At 37.7% G+C, this 23021-nt stretch overlaps 1 protein-coding gene across 1 annotated transcript in view; it reads right to left on the bottom strand.

Moving 5' to 3' along the window:
• Window positions 1-3022: 3022 nt before the first annotated feature.
• Window positions 3023-23021, bottom strand: part of AHRR (aryl hydrocarbon receptor repressor) — a 65093-nt gene continuing 45094 nt past the window's right edge. The window contains exons 4-10 of the mRNA XM_065752826.1: window positions 11830-11919; window positions 11187-11316; window positions 9649-9782; window positions 8502-8698; window positions 7501-7619; window positions 6575-6716; window positions 3023-4142 (exon numbers count right to left, since the gene is read on the bottom strand). Coding sequence (XP_065608898.1) covers window positions 3023-4142; window positions 6575-6716; window positions 7501-7619; window positions 8502-8698; window positions 9649-9782; window positions 11187-11316; window positions 11830-11919 — 1932 coding nt within the window. The remainder of the gene's footprint in view (window positions 4143-6574; window positions 6717-7500; window positions 7620-8501; window positions 8699-9648; window positions 9783-11186; window positions 11317-11829; window positions 11920-23021) is intronic.

Below are 23021 nucleotides of genomic sequence, written 5' to 3'. Positions count from 1 at the left end.
AGGGGATGAAGATATCTGTTCTTTAAAAACAGATATAAAGAGATTGTTTTTCAGTATTTATTTTTCCAAACAGTGAAAAATGCAAAGTTCTTAAACAAAACTGATCTTTCTTTTACTATCAACAGTGATCAGTAATTGCCCGGAAGTACAATAAGTTGCCCATCTCTTAATACGTGCAGTTTCTTAGGAGACTGTTAAATATGTGATAACTTAACAGACTCCACTATAATACTTTTTTTCATGTGAGATCTGCAGTAACAACTTGGCCATACGCTAAGTGGCTTAAAATCAAATGTGATACGTGGCCTAAGTATAAATCACCCCACATTTTTCATGGATTTAGCCTTTATTGAAAGATAAGGAAGGAAATCTAACTACATTTGCACAGGGAAGAGTTAGGAGGTGACATCTCATTTGAAGTGATGCCTTAAATCATCCTCCTGGAAAAATGCTGTTCTTGTATCAGATTAGATTTTCTCACATGCAGAAGTTTCACCTACTCTTATAACACAAATTAGAATGAGTAAAATGTGACCGGATTTGTTGGGAGCCTGAGAGAAGTAAACTCAGCTGAAACAGACCAGAACAGCTGTAAATCAAGTTAAGTCAACAAAATGGACTTTATTCTGTATCAGAAGAGGTTTAGAGAACTTCTGTTGGGCTGGTATAATTCTCCCTCTGTAGTTATGCCACTAAATATTTGTAAGCACAGACAAGGCATTCAGAGGCACGGTGCTCTACAACAATATACCTGCTGTGACCATTTACATCTCTGCAAAATGGCATCAGCATTTCCAGATGAGGATAGTAGTGTTTTATAGTCACGCTGCATTAAACCAAATAATGAGAGAAGGTGTAAGGTAGTGCTAAACCAGGCAGGCCTGGGTACTCTCATTTGGTGGAGCATCATGGTTAAGTCCAATAGTGGAGTTAAACAGACAGCTTTCCGGCAGTCATGCCAGCATGTCCTCCACTTGCCCCACATTGCCCCAGTCTCTTCACTACCCCATTTCTGCTCTTGTTTTTGTAGACTGTCAATCAGTGGGGCAGACTTTGGGCAGCTCTGCTGATATTTCACAGTCTCACTCGAGTACCAAGAACAATTTCCATGGCTGGACTTAGCTTTGTGTGAGATGAACAGTGACGTACTAGACTGTGGTGTAAATTCCACCATTACAGCCTCATCTCTGAATGGGGTCTGACGTTGCATTGTACCCACTGGTGAAAGTGTTAAGGTAAGGATATCAAGACTGTCTTAAGAGACAGTACGTAGTCAGCAGGGAACTAACACATCTCAGATATGAAAAACAAGATATTCTCTTGGCTTGAGTTAGGTCAGCTGGACTATGGCAGAATAACTTGAGCTGCAGTAAGATATTATTGCCCTTCTTATCATCCACTCTTGCCCTTCTTCTGGGAATATGTCCTTATGCAGGGTAACCATCAAAAGTTTCATTTCTGTGTAAAGTGCAGCATTTCAGATTAAACCATTGTTTATAAGCTGACATGCAGAGAATGCATGTATTTACTTCTGCCGACTCTAATGTGTGGGCAGTAACTTCTACCAGACTTGGAGAAGAGCAGCCTCCCAGCTGCCACTCCCTGTGCAAAACTATTCCCCTACCTGAAAACTGCACTTACACCTCTTAGAGCATCAGGGAGTAATTTATGCCACTTCACTAGCATGTGTACAGCCATGCCCACAGTGGCTAGAAGGAAAGAAGACATGAGAATTATTTATAACATCTTGAAAAAGAAAACATTCGCTATAGGGCACATATGCATCTAGTTTTGTTTTGTTTTTTAATGATACAGGTTTTCTATACTTGAAGGTGATATAAAGTTGAAATAGTGCAATTTTAAAACAAAATTAGTGCAGGAATCAAACTACAACAACCAAAACAGAAGTTGTAGGTTTTTTTTTTTTTCTTTAAGTGGAAATACATGACTATCTGGCTTCAGAAGAAAGCATATGGATCTGTTTTCAAAAGCACAGAAGTGCACCAAAGTGCTTTTGAAAGTCGTAAATCCAGTCGTCTCTCAGTGAGATTAAGATTTTCTTTAGGGGATGAAATGAGGATGCTTTTTACAAAAAATGTTCCTAATCTTAGTGTGGGATTTGAGTTTGGATGTCTGACTATGTCAAAGTGATACCATCACATTTAAAAGTGCATTTCTTTTGTTAATGTTACAAGAGCAAGGAAGATAACTGGTAAAACACATTCTGCACACGTGCATTTTAAAGCCTTTTGTAACTCATATAAAGAAGTGGATAACATTCTATTGTTCAGTCTTTCAAACAGCAAGATGAAAGGCTAATGGCTTTAAAATGGAAAAATATGTACTGAAGCATTATTATTGTCTAGAAAACATGGGAAAAATTTAGTTTGAAATGTAATAACTTGTAATACATTTTGTGAATGTTATTTGTTTTAAATTAATGCTGTCCTTTTAAATCAAGAATTCTCCGTGTGTTTGGGACACCCTTGCCTGTTGTCATCAACTCAATGTTGAGATAAAGGAATAGCTGACACTTACTGGAATGGCTAAAAATAAAAATGAAAAACTCCAAAGGTAAACTCCTGGCGACATTGAACACCATAAACATTGTGTTTTTTCACAGAGGCATCACGTCAGCTTGAGAAAAAAAGAGCAAAGGCCAAAAACAGAAATAGCTACACCTTGCTAAAGAACTGCAGACATGAGAGGAAAAATGATGAAGACACATTAGCAGGTGTAACCTGTGCAATAATTACTGATTATTTTTCTGTATCTGAGGTTTTGTCTTTCTTTCTTTCCAGAGTTCACTAACAGAATGGCTGTGTTTAAAGGCATGTGTGGGAGTGAGTGTGCATCTGTGTCTGCTTTTGTTCCATACACAGAAGTACATGCACAAGCACACTTAGCATCTTTCCATCTTTCCACTGTTTTTTAATTTTAGTAACTCGTTTAACCCAACTGGAAGTGAAGCCACAATTTCTTTTTGCTTTTAACGTTATAAATATTCCCAATGCTCTAGAATCTATTGTAAGAATGTACATTCAGTGGCTTTATGAGGCACAGGACCTGCTATTGTATTTTCAGGGAAGCTCATGTGTGCTCTGTTCTGTCCACTGTTGGACAAGGGTGGGGAATCCAGGGGCTCACGCTTGATTGCCTGAACCAAGCAAGGGTTTTTAAATTCACACGGCATTTTAAACACCTCATTACTCTGCTCCTTCTCCTCCCCTGGAGCAGGGCTGTAGAACTGGTCGTAGCCCTCGGCATGCGGCAGGTCGGGCAGGCTTTCCAAGCAGGCGGAGGAGTTCTGGGGGCAAAATGGGGCCACCTCTCTGTTACGCAGACCCTTACAAGATCGGTTCAGATTGAGGTTGCTGGGGTGATTTGCTACAATGCACTGCCAGTTATGTGGCGTGTAAAGGCAGTGCCTTGGCTTCTGGCAAGGTGCCGCTTGCTGACAAAGGTCTGGTTCTGTTTTAAGGTGCACCCTATTGGGATAGCTGAACAACTGCCTCCTCATGGTGCTGTTCTCATCCAGCCAGGCTCGGTTTTGTGGCATTGGGTAGTTATCAGCAATGTTTTCAGAATCAGAATCATATTCCGTTTTGATAGGCATATCCAAGGGAAATGCTGCATCATAGAGAGACTCCGAGGATATTAATGATCTCTGCAGTTTCAGGTGGTCTGTAGTATAGTTCTCCACAGCACGCTGTTGTAAGCCTGAGTACGACTGGCAATTTTCTGCATTACCCCAGTGGGAAGGACAAGTCGATGCTAAATTTAAGAAACTTTGGTCTCTGTTGTAGAATGATCCAGCTCTTCTGTTTGGACATGCATTCATTCTCTGATTTATAGAACAAGAGCTTGAGTTTCTGAAAGTCCAGCTATTGTTTGTGGTGCCGTTGTTTTGAATGCCTAAAACTGGTGTGTTAGAACTGAGAGATTCCTCCTGCATGAAACACTCACCATTTGTATGAGGCTCAAACTTCACTTTTACATTATCTTGCTCATTTTTAATTGCTGTCCAGTTGAAATGCTTCAATTGGCCGAGGGTTTCAATGGCACTGTTGTAGGAAAGTCCCTCCAGGTTTCCTTTCAAACTGGCAAAACTGTTTGGTATCTTCAGCTGTTCATCTTCTTCCCTTTCAATAAAAGTAGGAAAAGAAAACCAAAAACCATTCAGTAAGAGGTTTCTAAATGGATCTGTTCTGTAATTCAGATGGAGTGGTTTGACATATATTACAGGCAATATTTTGTCCTTAATTTAGTATCTCATACTCTGTTACATGTAAATTTTGTATTTGTCCAAGACAGAGAAAAGAGTTTCCACGCATGTGAACATAACTGTGTGAAATACTACCTTCCTGTAGCACTCTTACATTTAAATTATAACATACATTTAGTTCAGGCACACAGTTTGTAACGACTTTAACCATCATAGTATTTTATGTGCAATATGGTACCCACCTTACACTGTCTTTTTTTTTTTCTGTTAAAATGTATCTAAATGTATCTAAACCATTTTATTGTGCAAAAAAAAATTCTAGATTATTTTTTGCAAATAGCATGTTAAATGAGATGTATTCTGTTAGCAAGGAGTAATTAGGATACCTACGAATTTTCTAATCAAAGCAATTTGAGTATGAACCATGGGGGTCTTACATTTCAAGAATGCATAATTATCAGAGAGGAAACAAAATACCCAAATTAAGTGTTCAGAATAATCACAGATGTCCTTATTGCACGCAGGGTTATTTTACATGTTCAGCCTAATTTGTTTTGCCTTTAATTTTCCCAAACGATTGATGAATTAATTTTTGATGACCTAACACTGAAGCACTCAACATTTTTAGAAGTCCTGACAGAGAAAATTACCTCAGCATTTCCATATTCAATGCAGCAGTTGTTTATAACTCCAAATCTCCAGGATCAGATTTTGCTGGAATTTGCAAACGTGCTCATTTACAATCATGCAGAGTTTGTGCTATGAACCTTCACTCTCTTTGTCAGGGCAAGAAGTGGACACCGCAGTAAGGAGCCAGGCATGAAAAACTGGAGTGCTTTTCAGAAGGCTTTATTCTCAACTTGCTACTGAGAAACATTTTCTTTGGATACGGGCTCAATGCGCAAGTATAGGAATTTCCAGTAGGGGGAGTTCATGCTATTCTAACGAGAGAACGTCCCACAGTAATGAACGTGCAGCTGGAAACAGGGAGCGTTTTCTTTCTTTTCCTTTTTAAATACTCAGGGATGCAAGAACGCTGCGAAATTACCTCTCGAGAAAAGGTATCATTGGGAAAATAGATTGGACAATGTGCAAATACTAACAAAAGGTATCACCAAATCACAAATTTTACAATGAAACAGTGAAATTTCTCAAAAGAATGTATGTTTCCAAGAAGATAGCATGCATTTTAACAAAAAAAGTAGTAGTGAATGTAAAAACAACAGGTGGAATCTACTGGACACTAGTAGGACAGAACTGAGTATAATCTGTGAGGCCAACTCTAGCAATGCTTCAGCTTGTGGGAACTATTAAACAAAAAGGAGGATTTAAATGATAAAAATGTAACTAAGTAAGGATCAAAGAGCATGCTTAATTGCTCAGAACATAAAATGGAGACTTGAATACAAGGACTAGCCACTCCTAGTCTGATCTTTTTAGAGATTCATTACTTTGATGGCAAAATGATGTCTGTGCTATCTCAGTAAAGGTAAAGCAGTGAGAGGTCCTCCGCTACTCAGAAGATCCTGGAAGGTACGTTGCCTGTAAGGAGTATCTATCTACTCTAGAAGTTCAAAGACTTTTTTCATTTATTTTTCCACCTGCAAGGCATCCAAAAGGAAAAGAAGAGAGATAGTGGTCACATTTTTTCCTCAGGATCAAATGTAAAGCCCCTGGCCCCTGCTCTTCCCTCAGACAGGCTTGAACGGGTACAGTCCTGTGCAGGAAGGAGGAAAAACGTATGCAGGAGGAAAGGGGAAAACCCAATGGCGAATTCCTCTTTCAACACACATCTGCTGGGTATAGTTTCCACTCCCAAGTCTGAGCCTACAGCCAGCTATGTATACGATCTGCAAACATTCAGTGAATATGAGCATTCCTGTTTAGATTATGTTGAACATCCACAACTAAAAACATAAGCTCAACTATCACGCACAGAAAAAAAAAATAAAATAAAAAAAAAAACAAACATTATCAACTATTAGGAAAAGCCAGGGCACTAATCAATGAAGAGTTTCAGCTGTAATGTAAAATCAAACCCCAAAATACATTTTTGTGTAAGAAATCCAAAACATATTGAAAATGAAGCAGTTTGAGGCATTCTTTTTTAGTATGTGTGTACACTCAACTTCAGAAGAAAAGAGCCTGAAGAATGCAAACATATTGTTTTGGATTATAACAGCCTTTTCATATGATCTGGGACATAAATGGATTTTTATTTGGTAAGTAAACTAAGTCCTTCTTATACATTTCTTTGGATGCTACACTCATTTTAAAGATCTCAGACATTAGGAATAAGTTCATTTTTCTAAAATACAGATTTTTTTTAGTATTGGAAAATATACTTACTTCAGCATTTGCTGTTGGGCAACAACATATTCTGAACAACCACTTCGATACAGAAGTTGAGTGTTAGCTTGAACCCAGACCCAGTGATCTTCATTTGTTTGTACTTTGACTAGAGAAATGCCATTTTCTCCATTATTCTTCGCTATGCAATTTAAAAGAAAGTATATTTTAATCCGTGCAGTTTTTAATGTTTTTTCTTAGTCTTTAAATATTACTTTTAGTTTTTACTGGTGAATGCTAACAGGTTTGTTGGCTGCCTTGGGATAGTCAGCAGAGGAAAGTACGTGCTAAAATATGTCACACAGGCCTAATAATCAGGAAAATTACATGAAGAATAAAATTAGAAAAATCTAAGGTAGCGATTATCAACACTTAAACTGTAATGAAAGACATTTCAGTATTATTATTTCATTACCATTTTCCCCCTCTCAATAGTATTCCTATATCCATGATAAAATATCAATGGAAAATGGGGCTATGACAGTGGTTTTAAAGAAGTTAAAGGCTTCCACAGTTACAACCAAAGGCTGAATATAATTCTGTGGAAGTAGTTGCTGTTTGGAGAAGACTCACCAATTCATTGCAAAAATTTGAAATACAGCATGGATTCTCATAGTATCACCACACTGGAACACTGGAAAAGCATGAGTCAAAGTCACAAGCAAATTGTCAGTTTACAAGACAATATGTTTTAATCTTCCTTCTATTTTCTGATTTTTTGGGGAAACTAGCTTCGATAATGTATTTTCACATTTTCTTCACACAGGAATAGATACAATCATTATTAAGAAAAGGAAAAACAGAAAAAGAGAGAGAGCAATGGAACCAAAACCTGGAAAGCCTAACAGGTTTTAAAGAAGTGTAAAGAAAAGGCAAGATTCTTTTTCCATATCTGTATGTAAGCTAAAAGTACTTAGCGTACACACCTTTGAATTGGTTTTCAGTAATCTGTAACACATTAGTGAAAGCTGCACCATCATGATGACTATTTCTTCCATATAATTCTGTTGCTTCACACAGACCTGAACTGCCTTTGGAACTGGAGCTGTAAGGGTCAGAAAACAGGGAAAATTCCTTGTCAGTCAACAGCAACAATATGGAATTACAAACTCTGAAAGATGTGATTTTCAACCTGTTGACCACTCTCAAAGATTGATGATTTCAATATATAATAACCAACACTAAATAGTCATCTATGTTTCATCATATGCTTGCTCAAACCGGAGTATGACTGGAATTCTGCATCCAGTTAAGAGGAATAGCTATGTTTAGGAGTATTATGCTCATGGCTTACTTACAGCTGGAATTAAGAAGGTTCAGCTTGAATTTAGACAGATGTGTACACTCTGCTCTGCCTGTCATTCAAGATACTTGCAAGGTACCAGCAATACACTTAAAGATTACCACGACTTCAATCTACAATAATCGTCATGTGATTTTAATGTATTTCTCCCTATCTTTAGTTAGAAATATATATCAGTTTATGAATTCTATAACAATCCTTTTCAAACCTTTTCCTTCATTAAAGACCATCAGACTAGAAATAGCTAAATACATTCTCTGACCATCTTTGGACAGCATGATTTAGACCTAACTCAAATGAAACACTGAAGCTTTTGTTTGTTTGTTTAAATGTAAATAAAATAACACAAATAAGATAGTAAACGTATGAAGCACATCTTCTTTTTTCTTTTGTCAAATCACGATCGCTGCCCAGTTTTCCACTTTTCTAGCTAGTAGAATGAAATATTTCTTTGATAACCTCCAAAGATTTGGAAGGAGAACCCAGATAAATTATGCATATTTATTTTCTAAGAAAGAGTTGATATAGAGAGTTATTTAGCATCACTTGTACTTTTTACACACTTAATAAACAGAAAGCTCATAGTATACTTTACTAAATGCCATGAGATTAATTTGAAGATACTTTGTATTCACTGCTGCATCATCAGCTCTGTGTTTTGCTTTCACAAGTAGGCTTTTCATCTTCATCTCTGTCACAGAAGGGAGAAGAAGTGGTACCACTATGCAGAATAAGGACAGCTGAGGTGGTAATACTGCTCCTGATGAGGACTTCTTCCTTTGTCCAAAAAGAAACTTTAGTTTGCCTTGAAACTGCATTGTCTGTTATATAAAAACACAACAGAATTATCTTTAGCATTTCATGTATAAACAATTAAAAAATGCTAATAAAAGCTATGCCACCTATCAATTAAGTAAGAAGTTTTGAAACAGGGAGAAAAAGACACAAAAATTTTATTATTTTCATGAAGTTTAAACTGTGCAATTTCAGAGACGTGGTGAGTAAATTTTACTCTATCAAGAGTAAAATGAAAATTTAGAGGCTGTTGCTTTTTTCATCTCCAGTGTGCTTAAAGCAGAAGTTCTGCATTATGTTCTGTTTGCCAAGAGTGGCAGCTTTTGATGGTTCAAACAGCTATTTCCTGCATGCTTGGATCTCTATTTTTTCCAGGCTTATCCATAATTTTCCTGCAAATGAGCGTCTGAGACATGGGTTGCATTTTTCTATCTCTCTCTATTCCTCTCATTTTCTTTGTACATCTGTCCTTGTTAGAAGAAAAAACAAGATTGGTCTTTACTAAGCAAACAGGGAAGTGATTTCTAGAAATAAGCCACTTGTAGTAAGAATATTAAATACACAAAATACTTTTTAATTTTGTTTTTATTGTTAAAGGATCTTTTGCAACAGTGAAAAAGGTATAACTTTTATTCATTTTTCTTAAAGTAACACTTAATGAATGAATGCTAATGGCTGAAATGTAGTTTTGCCACCCTTGTTTTAGGGCAAGTACCAGCAGTGGACAGATATTGTCCAGGAAAGCTTAAAACATAAAAATCTATCAATTCTTTCCATTTGAAATATTACAGCCTTTTCTTCCACCATTCTTTATACATAGCAATAAATGCCTTTAGTTGTTTCCTGTTAGAGTACAGCAAGGAAAAAACGTATTCTGTCCATGGCTGCAAGTTATCTATGTACCAGTATTTTTCATATGAAGTAATTTAAATCTAATGCATTGTGACCACACTTGTCTAAGTAAAATTATACTTACAAGGAAGCCAGAAGTACTGTCCAATAAGCAGCGAACTCGACAGATGAAACAACGAGTTAAGAAGGAAGAATAATCTGTTGTTGTGCTGTCATTCTCTTGTGCTTTAAACAATTTACTGAGAATATATTCTTCTCCTGTAAAGGACAATATCACATCACACTAGGAAAGAACAAAGATATTCTGTACCTACTTGAAAAAGAAATTGCTGAACAGTATTTTATAGAGGGGTGAATACTGAACTGCATTGTGTATAGGCATATCTGGAGGTGTTCTACCAAATGAAAAAAGAGCTCTACAATGGGATTCAGGTGAGTTTCTTCAGAAACTTTGCTTTACTTCCCAAATTCCTGTGAGTTTTAACAACGCAGAGTAGGGTAACAGATGTTACAAATTTTAGTATCAGAGACTGGAGATTGTACATTAGAAAAAGGAACAAAATCAGGAAAAAAATGCTAATACAAGAATAAAAAAAGAAAAAACAAATGAACAGTGTCTGATTAGCTGATGTTCAGCTGTTGCCTTCTTGATTTTTAATGAAGCATTTGCCATTTTTGGACTACAGGTGCACAGCTTTTGAAACATTTATTTCCCAAAAGACACACATAAGTATTTGTACAGAAGAATGAACTCAGGAATTAAGATTCTCCACTGTATACACTTAGGACAAAAAAAAAATTAATGCTTATAACTTCTATAGTTTAAAATGCTCGTGCACATTGTTTTGTTTGTTCTCTGCATATTTGTTTTTGGCAAAGTTCCTGTAATCTGTACATTTCTTGCAAAATACATTCTATCCAACTTTGGAATTCTACGAAGGTACATGACTCTGTTCCTAAAGAGAGACTTCATAAAAGTTGCTGAAGGATTTCTTCCAAGTTTCTCCCCACTAATCCGAAAAACTATTTCCTTATCTTTTGGTGAAATGCATACATCTCACTGGGATCCATTCAGAAAGTTAGCAATTTCAACTTTATTTTCTGTAGCCACGATTTCTGGTTTACACAGGAGAAATCTTGAGCATACATGTCCACTTCTCATTCTAAGCAAATACAGCCTCAGAGGAAAAAAATATATTGCTAAACTTACTTATTCTTCTAAGGACTCTCATTTGTATAACTTTACAAGGGAGAACAAATGGCAAAAAGTCTTGTAGCCACTGTGGTACTGCACAGAACAATTTTGCATATTGTTTATCTTTTCCTGCTATTGAGAGAAATACTCATGTCCTGATTAGTATGAAGAAAAGACTACTAGGATGAACACTGATGTTGTTTATTCTTCCTGGATAGGAATATTCATAAGCACATTAGTCAAAGAAAAACAAAGGAAACATCACTGTTCTAGCCTCAACAGTACACACCAGCCTGTAAAATCCGGAATCAAGGAGCACCATTACTTTGGGGATATTAACACTATAAATGGCCACTATGCAGCTTTCCAGTGAAGAATCTAACTTGACAAGGAACAGGGAATAGGTGGAGGGCAGTTCAAATTGTACAGTGATGCGTACATTTCCAGTCAACAGTATATAGACCTACCTGTTTCTGTCTGTAGTTGCTGTCCAGACAACATCTGAGGAGGATTCATGGCCCAGTGCAGTTGTCTACAGAAATCCTGTCGATCATCAACATGAATGTAATCGTATATGTTTTGGTGCATTACATCAGTCTGAAACAATTAGGACAAGCAACATTTAATCCATAGGTTTAATGGGGCAGACTCTTGTATTTAGAACTATAGAATACTTGGGGCTGGAAAGGACCTTAAGCACCATCTAGTTCTAACCCCACTGCCAAAAGCAGTGACACCTTCCACCAGTCAGGGCTGCCTAAAGCCCCATCCAACCTAGATTCAAACACCTCCAGGCATGGTGCATCCACAGCTTCTTGGCCAGCCTCATCATCTTCACAGTAAACAATTTGGGTCGATATCTTCCAAAAAATAATGAGTGACGTAGGACATTTTGACTCACTGAGGAAAGTTACTGGCTCCCGTTTTTCACATCTACTTTTTGATCTAATATCCTCAGAAGATTATTTTTAATAGTGTATTGCAAATGTAAATCATAAAAGCCCAACTGGTAGCCAACTAATAAGTCCCTCAGGGATTGATGCTGGGTCCAGTAAAGTCATTAGAAAGACTGTAACATTAAGCATTCAAAATATTTGCAAATATAGTTACCTGATGAAACCCTAGGTAGTCCACAATCGTAGAAGATGCATAAAATATCATGCCATCTGCACTCACCACCAATGCAAAACCATTCAGTGACTAAAGAAAGGAAAACAATGATTATCAGAAAATAAAGAGAAAAATGGGAGTAATAATTTAAATAATATTCTAGTTTAGTCTCCTTTTCAAATATGAACAAATATAACATACAGTCTTTGTGACTGTAAAACTATTGAATATTACCTTTTAAGTGCAAAAGAAAAATAATAGCACAAATGTAGCATGTTTTTGCTGTTTGGTTTTTGCTTTGGTTTCGTTTGGTTTGGGGGTTTGTTGTTTTGTTTTGTTTTTTACAATTCAGAGTAAAATTTCTGGGATTTAGGTTGTGGAAATGTTTTCAATTTCACAGAGTCAGGTTTTGCCTGAAATGCATGGCCAGACTAAGCAGTGCCAAAAGCCTATTCAATCTTAGCATCCTGACTCCAGAAGCAAGAATAGTGTAACTGCTTCCTAGAGCAGTCTCCCTGCCACCCACAATTCAAGTGCTTCCTTTGTCTTCAATAACTTCTGAAATAACCTTTTAATATTCCCTTCACCACCCTAAGTATTTTAATAAATCTTGATGACTTTGTTCAACTGCATTTTGAAACCATATGTACTTCTTTTAATACCCCCTAGCTGTTGCAACAGCAGTCCACAGCTTAGTTTAAGGTCGAAAAACTTGGAAGTGAAGATCTATCTCATTTTGTTTCATTGAGCCTGATACTTTCTGCTGCTGTCTGGCACCCTCTAGCTGTCTCACAGGAAGAGGCAGTGAAAAATTCTTTCTCTATTGCTTTTTCAGTGTGGAATAGAAATGTAAAAAATCATCTATTTTTTACTGAAATATGCTTTATGTTTTCGTAAGTCTGATCATACAACGAAGATCTAATCCAGTGTCTTGTACTGGATTTGTTACTGATTGCCTAATAAGATACTGATCATACTGCTACTCTTAATATAATGAATACAAGGGACTAGGAAAATGTTTGATTCCTTACAAACACTGCTGTAGTTTTGATACCTTTGCATAAAGATCTCCCTAACATGAAATAATGAATAACAACTTGGAATATGCTTTTTTATAAAAGTTAGGGAGGCAAATTGCAATACAACTACAATATTGCATTACAATATTATTATCTATTTTGAATTTGAAATTGACATTAATTCACTGATTAAAAGTGTAATAATGTGTCTTCTTTCTGTTTGCTTGGTTTTGCTTTTTTTATTTAAAACATTCAATTCCATGATGCTTTCGATTTCTATGCTCTGAGATATACAGATAACAGAAAGTTAAACACGTGTTCTTGTAGTTATGGCTTTAAGATTTGATGTGCATTTTGAAGTATGGTTATTTTATTAAGCTTTTGTAAAAACACAAACACAGTAAAACTGCAAAAAATGCAACCATTATTAAAATCGGGCAATAAATATTTCATTGATAGAGAACAATATTTAGTCTAGAGAAATGCTAAGTTAATTAATTCAGTGATACAAGGAAAGCAACAAGAAAAATCTGAAATTAAAAGTAAGAATTAATTGAAATACATGACATGAACATTAACAACCACCACGTTGCCTGCAGACTGACTAATTTTGCCTCTCCTCCCTTGATAAAGATTCAGCGGCATATCTGTGCTCCAGCAGGTTTGCATTCCAAGGGAGATGAGACGATCCTTTCCTGTGATGGTTTTCAGGTCTTCAGAGATTGCAGTTCAAACAGATGCTGGTGAAGTACTGCTGTTTTTATTATCCTTACTTCACCTTTCTCTCAATTTACAGTTGCTGTGATGTGTGTCTTAATCCTGAGCTAATCCTGAAGCCTGAAGCACAATGGGAGCAGATTTTCAGCTGCTCAGTTAGTAGATACACTGACATGTTTTTTGAGAGTTTGGTTCTCTTTCGAGTTCCTAAATAAGGACCAGATTTCCAAGACTGCTTAAAGCCTGTTCCCACTGTGACAATGGTGGGCAGCATTTCAAGAGTTCAGCATACAATAGGCTGACCTCCTCAGAAGATTTGACCCCAACCATAAATGTGGAGCACCTTTGGAAACTTGGCCCAGTTGGGCCATATGTGGCCAGGAGCTCTGCCTTGAAGAAGCTGCGAAACGGTGACTGGAAAAATCTAGCAGTGAGACTGTAATGGCTCACCTACATTTGGAAAAAGCAGTAACAGCATCTCTTTTGATCAAATGCATGTCAAGCATGAGTCAGATGTAAGAACAGCCAAGGGCAAATCGCGCTCATCTCCAGGACTGCTCCATCAATCTAGATTCCTTTCAGAATAAGCGATATCTTTGGCTAGTGGATTCACAAGTTACCCATGTCTACTCTTCAACCACAAGCTCTTGCTGGGTTGGTGTTATTTTCTGCTTTTAAAAAGATGTCCAAATTCATCCCAGGACCTTACCAACAGAAGACGGTATGCCAAGATTTCTACATCTTCACATTTGTGCCTTTCAGTGTACTGAGAGGAGGCTCCAAAGACGGTATCTGTCATACCCATTTCCAATATCAAGTGCAGACAAGAAAGCGTTTTTGGCATCTTGTCTCTTTGGACTCATCTTCACAGCAATGAAACCATCAGTGAAGTGATGTTAGGAATTTTATTGCATCTTGAACATCTGGCACGCCTTTTAATTTGGGCAGACTAAGAATTTCCATGAAGATAACTACAGGACAATTAAGGGACCTCCTTTGTGCAGATGCCTGTAGCCGTTAGCAGACACTTTCCAAAAGACCTAGTTTCACCTGTACAGCTAGAAATTCAGAATTTACAGAATGTATGCACATGTGCCCTAAGAGACTTGCTTTAAAATGTAAAATTTGTTTCCCTCCAGTGAAACGTGGGCAGGCTATTCTTTTCACAAGTCTTTCTTTCATTAAGCCAGTATTAGGCTGGACCAGGTTTGTAAATATGGGAAAGGGAAATGGGAACACGTGCATTTCTAAGGGTTCAGAACAATGGAGTGGGAACTGCATCTGGAGTAGGTATTAAGGAAGGGTGGAAAGGAGTAAAAGGAAAGAAGTGAAAGAAAGGTTCAAGGAGCCATGTATTGAGGTTAAGTCAGAAATGAGTATGGATTTGAGGAGGGATGTAAATTGAGAAAGTTATAGATTTTCCCCTCACTGTTTTTGTTTTGATCCTCAAAATGCCAATGTCTTTTTCTGAGTTAAGATCTCTCAACTATGCATCTCCTGGTTTCTGGTTTTCATGACCCAAACACAGACATCAGATGCTCTGCCTTGCAGGCAGGAAAAGCATAACCCACTCTGGTGCAACAACAACTTTTATGAAGCCACATGAAGCTATTGAGGATTAACACAAATTCCATGTGCCTAAACCTCATTTTAGCTGGGAAACCTGCTGCTTTTACCACAATAACAAACAAATAAATAAATAAATAAATGAAGCTGGACATGGAGTAGAACTTCATATCCAGCGAGTTACCCGCGACTCCAAATGTTTTCTTAATATTACCTTGAAGTGCTGTTCAGTGTGAAATCTGGCATCTGTAGCACAAACAGACTGGAATAGAATGAGAATTGACCTGATTTATACTTTTCTTACCTACTGCCGGTAGCTGTGGAAAAGGAGGGCATTTGCTAGCACAGGTGGAGCTGGACATGGGTTGTAATGATAGTAAATTAGTAGGAAAAGACCTGTTCTCATCTTTCAAAGAAATCTCTTAGGTAGCATATAGAAGTTCATACTCAAGCCCTTTACAGGAACTTGGAGATTTTGCATTATTCTGGACAGAATGCTGATGGTTTGTTGAACTGACTACAAGAGATAGACAGCTTCAATACATGATAATGAACAGAAACTATTCATAGCTCTTTGGGTGTAAGCTATCAGATCTCCTAATTAACAGGACGATGAAATGTACAGCAATAGCTTTTCATCATTCCTAGCATGTGGGATACTGTGCTGGGGTGCTGTATCAAAAACACTGCAGAAATCTGTTTGAATTATCAATAACCTGTGAGGAGGAAACGGGATGGAAAGAGGACTTGGACCAGCCTCACACTGCAGCTCACTGTCTAACACGCAATGACCTGTCCAGGCAGCCAGAAGTCTGCCTATTGAAGTGCCCCTTAATGCTTTGTGAAGGGCCTCTGCCTGCCCAAAGCACAGACAGGACAGCAAAGAGAAGTCAAGTGCAGCTCCCCCCACCTTGGTTTATTCCTTTGAGTGTAAATAATGGAAAACCTAAAATAGGGCTCATGGATTTCAGAGGAGAAAATAACCTAATTCCCTAGCTCAATGTCAATGTTATCTTCGTTGCGTGCAACTGTTGTGTTTTAATTAATAAGGTCCACTTGCATCCTACAATCATTTGTAGCCATTTGCATATAGTTGTGCACACGAACACAAGCATGCACGCACACACGAAGACATTAGTGCGGACAGTGGAACTTCTGCAACAGAAACCAACTAACTTCTAATCTGCAAAAAGGCATGGCTGTAAACTGCCATTTGGTAAACCATATGGATCCAATGACAGATGGAATTTCTAATCCAGGATAATAGCTGAAACATGTGAGACAGACTTAAATATGCATTGTGAACATTTGTTTGTTTGCATTTGGCTTTTTGAAAACACTTACATGAGTTTTCTACATTGTACTTAAAAATGAAATCACCCTTTTTTTTCCAAGTGGGAAACAAAAAAAAAAAAGAGCTTGGCACCAGACAGGGGCCTGTGTTCTTTTGAAAAACATGTACATCCAATTATGTACTCACGAAAAGCCGCACCTGCTACTGAAACAAAAAACAATGAATCTGTCAGTTCAAAGAAAGTACAACATTATTCTGGTGCCCTCGGTAGCTGCGAGATGAAAGTTATCAGTTCCTTCCATTAAGAAGTTTAAGGAACATTATTAGTAAAGAGGTTCTCTTTGGGAATGAAGGCAAATATTTTGAGGAAGATAGAACTTCCTTTGGCAACAGCCTTTATATATCCTGAATTTTTTTTCCTGGTCCCATAGCAGAAAATCAGCCAGTAAATACTTCAAAGATATTTTGGTCAAGGTCATGGCATAGTAAAAATAAGAAAAGAAAAGAAAAAAAAAAAGAAGTTCCAAGCCACATTTCTCTTATTACTCTTCCTTGAAATAAAGGAAAACTCACTAGCATTCGGTCTCCAGAGACTGTGTTGCTATGGTTACTAAAGTACAACAGTCAAGGCCTGCAGCCATGCCTTGCTTTGAACAGATTTTCGAGTCACGCAACTTGGGTACTAAATTTCCAGGGTCAGTTGGCTTGCAGTTTATCTGGAACGGTTTCATTTAATAGTGCATTGCTGGGTTTTGCGTCCTATGCGGGATGGGGCCATTTTCTGGTGATCTAAACAAGGAGCTATTTTAAAACTCTGGAAATGATATACTTACCCTTGTCTTTCACGCTGAAGTCTTACGAGTATTAGGAGGAAAAGGAAAATGCAGACAGTTAATGTGTTTTCTGTCTTTAACCATATTGTTTAACGAATCGGTATTTCTTTCCACTGGTGTTTCTAGGATGTGCTATTACTCTTCAAAAATCACAAAAGAATCCCTGAGCTTCTCTTTATAAGAAGAGAACACTTACTGACCCCTGCAATGAAATCCAGCATAAAAGACTATTCAGAAATACTGTATCTAAATGACATCAGAAGATGGCCTTTGCTCACTATGTACGGTATCTCCTAGCCTTTGGGATGCGTATGTATTTCTTTGTAGCTACAGAGCAACTTCAAAAGGAGTATTTGGGTGACTAAGCACTAGTCAATGCAAAGGGGGAGTGGCAGAATTGTTTTTAGCATTCAGTTTTGATCAAAGACTTGCATGTACTGGTTAGTTTTCAGGCTAACGAAACAGAACAGAATATAAATTTCCATCATTGGAGCCAAGGGAGGAAACAGATCCTACAGGCTGAAGCCTACAGCCCTGGGTTTATACGGGAAGGCTTTCAGTGGGGCTGCTGGGTCTGACTGGTTTTCATAAGCAGCTGTGTGCACGACAGTGGAACCAAGTGAAAATATTCAAGAGAGAATCTGCAGCATAAATGTTTCTTTTCAAATATGAAGAAATACACACATATGATCAATTATACTCCTCTCATTCTTCTTGTCTTCCCACATAAAACCACATTCACATTCCTTCCTACCTCCTTGAGCCTGGATATCATTCCAGGCTCCTTAAAGACAGAATGGAAATTCAGCATCTAGTGCCGCAATGCTCAAAGCAGAGCTCGGCAAAAGTTTCACAGATCGTCCGCATAAGCCCTTGAGCACTGGACCTCATGTTTACTGTTGGGTGGAACTGCTCTGCCATCCAAAAGGCACAGGCAAATGATTCACTCAATTAAACTTCTCATTAGGCCATTTTTCACTATCATATCACTTCCACCAAAGAATTAGATCAACCTTGGAGATACTTGTTTACATATGTGCCTTCAGTCTAACAAGGGAGCTGGAATGCTGCGGCTTGTCAGGAGGCAGCAGACAAAACTGGCCTGCTGGAAATCAGTTAGGAAAATGTAAGTCATTGGGCTCTGGTAATTGTGAGCTATAAACTTTCAAAAAAACAACATAGTAGTTCTCTGGAGAGTGAGACTGTAATGTGTGCACACACATAAACGTGTTTTAAACCATGGTGATAATGTTTCTGATATGCTTGATGTATAAGAAGTACCGCACACAACCAAAAAACAACTTTGCCTTTTAAGTTATTTTGATTACATGATGTAGAAATTCAAATGTAGTTTTTCTTTCTTTATTTCCAAGCTAAGCTTTTGCAACAAATCTTGTTAAGCCTCTGTCAAGTTCTTGGGGTAGAGACTCCCTTTGTTCCTATGGGGGCCTCAAATTGAGCCACTCTGCCAAAGACAAAGAAACAAGAAACAAGAGCTATATGCAGACTGAACTGAAGCATCATTTGATTTTGTATTTGCAAGAAGTTGATACGGTGCTCTCTAGAAAGAGATGCAAGCCAATGGAATCCAATTGTTTTTACAAGAACTAATCACTGGACATTAGGATGTAAGTTGTGCTACAGGTTTCTAGAGTCGACCAATACTAATGAGCAATAGAGGAAATACAGATTAGGGAAAGTTTTCTCTGAAAAAGTGAATTGAAGGGTGACACTGAGTACTTCATTACTGATTTGTTACATGGCATATTTGTTTAGAAGCACCAACAATCCTTACTATTGATAGCAAAGTTTGATCAATTTTTCATGCCTAATTGTAAACAACAACAATTCTTTTATTTGCATTAACAATGAGGATTTCAAATGTGAAGCAAGTAGATTAAATATGTGAATACTACCTGAGATTGTGCAAGTAATGGGAACTACATGCAGAGATCTAAAGACGAAGAATGTTATTAAGTATGAATTCTAGAACTGTCACAAAAAGTCTTTTGTTTATTACTACATACATATATTTACTCTGATCAGTAGATATGCTAACAAGTACCTGGGTGAGTAACATGACATTTACCTAAGCAATTATCATGAAAGGATACTGATTTTTGACATAATCTCGCTAACGTTTTCTTTAGCCTCCCCATGAATCACAAATGTTGAATTTAAAACTGTGCTTTACCAGAAATTGAACCCTACTGTCAGTGCTCTTTCATAAACAATGTGCCCTGGACTACACTTGGAAATAGAAACAGTCTTTATAGTGATTTATGCAGTTTCTCATTCCATTTTCTCAAAACCAGATGTTCTATTCACAGATGGAAGTAAAGATGGGGCAATATCATATCTTCAGTGCAAGTTCAGCCCATCATTCTTTCTGAGTCCTGCAGCTGCTCTGGGCTTTTCAGTCTACTCTTCAACAAATTCAGTATAGAAAATGCCAGTCTGATTAATTCTACTTGAGAGGACTCAAAATGAAGCACTGATTGCTCACTACTCTGCACTTCTAATAACAAATTTAGTTAGGTAGCCTTTGCAATAACAAATGTAGTAAAATTACCCATTATCTTCCACAGAAATGACTTACTGAAAAGAGTCTTGAGTAATATTTATCCAACATATTGGACAATTAGACATATGTAAGTACTAAATGTCTGGATTTTTTTTCAGTGTTATTTATATGTAACTGTATCAAGTCTTGAAGAGAAGAAGCCATCATAATATTCCATCCACAGCTGACTTTTATTCATAGTTGCAAGTTGTTAACTAGCGTGAAGAACAGACATCTCTTACTGAGAGAAATCAAAACCTGAAAGAGACAATGCTGAAGCCAACGCACTCGAAACTGAATGCAATGTCCTAATTTCAGAGCATAACTTTTCTGTGCATTTAGCACTATATAGTGTAGTTTCTAATCCAGAAATACCTTTAAATGGGAGAAAGAAAGCAAAACAACCTGTACTTGACATTCTCTTCAGTAATAGATGCTAAAACAGCTTTTTAAAGCACCATTTCAGGTCAGAGGAGTTTTTAAGGGAATATGGTGTTTCAGAATTTCTCTTTGGGAAGTGTCTTGTTGCACTAGTTATCATCTCACACATATTTTGTAACCTGTAAGAAACCTTGTTTAAACATAAGTGGTCCCCCGCTGGCATCAGGCACTAAATTCTGCTATGATCATCTGGAATACAGTGGAGATGGAAAATTACAAGAGACAGCTCCTCTAGACAGCAGAAACAAGTTCAAACCTTGAGCTGAGTTTTAGACTAGGGGAAGACCTCGGCCAGTCCTTTCTGTGAGTCTCCAGTTTAGTCTGAGTAGACAGTGGTTTTCTTAGTGTTAAAATAAAGCCCACTCACAGTTACTGGAGAATCCTGAGGACTCTGCAGTATTGGGAGGAGGGGGGAGGGCATGAAATGCATTGGAGAAAATGCCTTTTTGCTGGGAATCATCAGCTTTGGCATCTAGGAATTTCTGGAAGAACTTGCATTATAACAGCATATAAGAAGTATCATTTTTTCCTTTTTTCTACTTATAAAATGTCAAAGACAGCTAAAATCAGAATGACGGCCATTTCCCATGAAGTTCCTATAAAGGCAACAGGACCATCTGAAGGGTCATTCCCTGTCCTCCTTTCTCCTTTTCAATACTATATCCTCGCTAATAGAAAGCAATATACTTAATAGTCAATGACAAGCTTTGCAATATCAGTTTTCTTTCCAGTTCAAATCTATCAAAAAGTATTCAACTTTTATTTAATAAGATGAAAAAAAGAAAGGCACTCTATTTCTGGAAAGCATCTATTTGTTTCTTTGGAAACCTACACAACCATACATACAAAAAAATTACATCCAGTTTGCAAAAATTCTTAAGACAGCACACAGTCTTGCCTAGATTGACTTTCTTGATTGTCATTTCACCTTCCTATGAAGGTAGCTACGCTGAAGCTCATTACCTTCTCTGACTTGAGAATGAGGAATAGACTAGAAGCAAGCGTCGGCTGCAAAGACAGATTAGGCTACTGGTTTATAATTTTTCTAGCTCCAGATCAGATAACAATGTAAAATCATGAAAATGTAAGTTATCTATAAATGCAAGTGCTATTTAGGGTGTGTTTCTATCTCTTGTTTTCTTTTCTTAAACAGTATATGACTTTGCCATCTTCAGAAAATGGACACTTCCCCAAAAGTAAACACTCATAAAGAAACGTGTAAGGACACAACAGTGTGCTACGACTGCCCTAGCTACCTGGATGTGAGTAGTGCAGTTCTAAATCCTAGCACATCGATATGACACAGCACTTGCATACAGACACTGAACCTACTGATTGGTAAGAACAGTTGCCAATGATTAGTCCTGGAGTCAGAGAGAAAAAAAAAAAAAAAAAAAAAACCTAATTGACTTGAAATAAGAGAATATGTTTTGTTGCAGAGGAAGTCACGTGGCCACTGGACTGCCTCCAGAGCCACCAAAATAGCCTGAGCAGAAACAGAGGAAGTGGTTGTGAAAAGTGAGCATGGGTGGAGTTTGCTGTGATGAGCAGCTTGGAAACAGCAGTAGGGGATCTTAAATCCACATTCACATCTGGTCTCTGTCCAAAGCTGATGGACAGCTTCTCTGCTCACCAGTACAGATACAGTTTCTCAGCCAGGCCTTCTCTTACCGCATCTGAAACACTGTAGTGTTTGCTCTGCTCTGACACATGAAAGCTGACTTTTCTGACACCAATGCAGATCGACACGATGCTGCCTTCCCTTCTGCATACATGTGCTGGCTGCTGACTCCTCCTTCTCTATCACATTAAATATCTGACCTGACTTTGAGATCAGCTCACAGCTTGCTATCTCTAGGTCTGTAATCCTCCATTCCATGGAAGAAGAGTAATGCTAAATCTCACCATTCTAACACGTTGCTCTCTCTCACACCCAGGCAAGAATTGAAAACAAGCCCTTAATGGTGTATCCTCTGTTGCTAAAAGGCTTCACACAAGCATCTGTAAAGCTGCTTTCTCCTTCAAATTATTCCTCAATACTCTCTCGAAAGTCAGGACTTCTGCAGTCCAAGCTGTTTGTACACAATGATACCTGGCTACTGTGGTTACAGTTTTGCTACATTATTGACATGTTGTCCATTGGAAAGCACCTGCCACCTCTTCTCTCACATTTAGATTGTAAATCTGAAGGGAAGGGATCGCACCTTCTTCAGTTCTAGCAGCCTGTCAAGTTGAATGATGCTGCAGCCTGTACTTCAGAACCCTAAGCACTATGGTACTATTGTGATTGCTGCCGTACTAACAGTAACACTGAGAACTGGAGTAGAGATCTAAGAGTTTTCAGAAGTCACAGGCTTTTCAGTCCAGACTTGTTTGAGAGGGACAAAAAGAAATAAGTGAGAACATTAGTTATTTGTTTAAAGGGTAACAGAAAGGATATTTTTTGCAGAATGTTGTTCCCGTGCCAAATTTCAAGTCTGGATTTTAGAAATACATCTATTTGTAAAGAAAAAGAAAAGAGAGACCGAGCACTCTGAAATGTTCCTTTGTGTTCTGCCTGTGCCTGCCAAGCAGAAAGTGAATGTACACATGTGATGGCAAGTTACTCCTGACCCCATTTATGGCTGTTTTTTTCATGGGTATATTCTCTGCTAATCATCCCAAGAGACTAATGTCAGCTTAAATCATGTCATCTGATTTACTGGGAGAAGGTTCATGTTTGAAAACAAAGAAAAGCAAAAGGGTTATTTGGGTAGCTT

This window comes from Cyrtonyx montezumae, unplaced genomic scaffold, assembly GCF_038088225.1.
Source record: "Cyrtonyx montezumae isolate F1298 unplaced genomic scaffold, pur_monq_1.0 scaffold_8, whole genome shotgun sequence".
Classification (NCBI taxonomy): Eukaryota; Metazoa; Chordata; class Aves; order Galliformes; family Odontophoridae; genus Cyrtonyx; species Cyrtonyx montezumae.
This window is presented reverse-complemented; position numbering and strand designations above follow the sequence as displayed.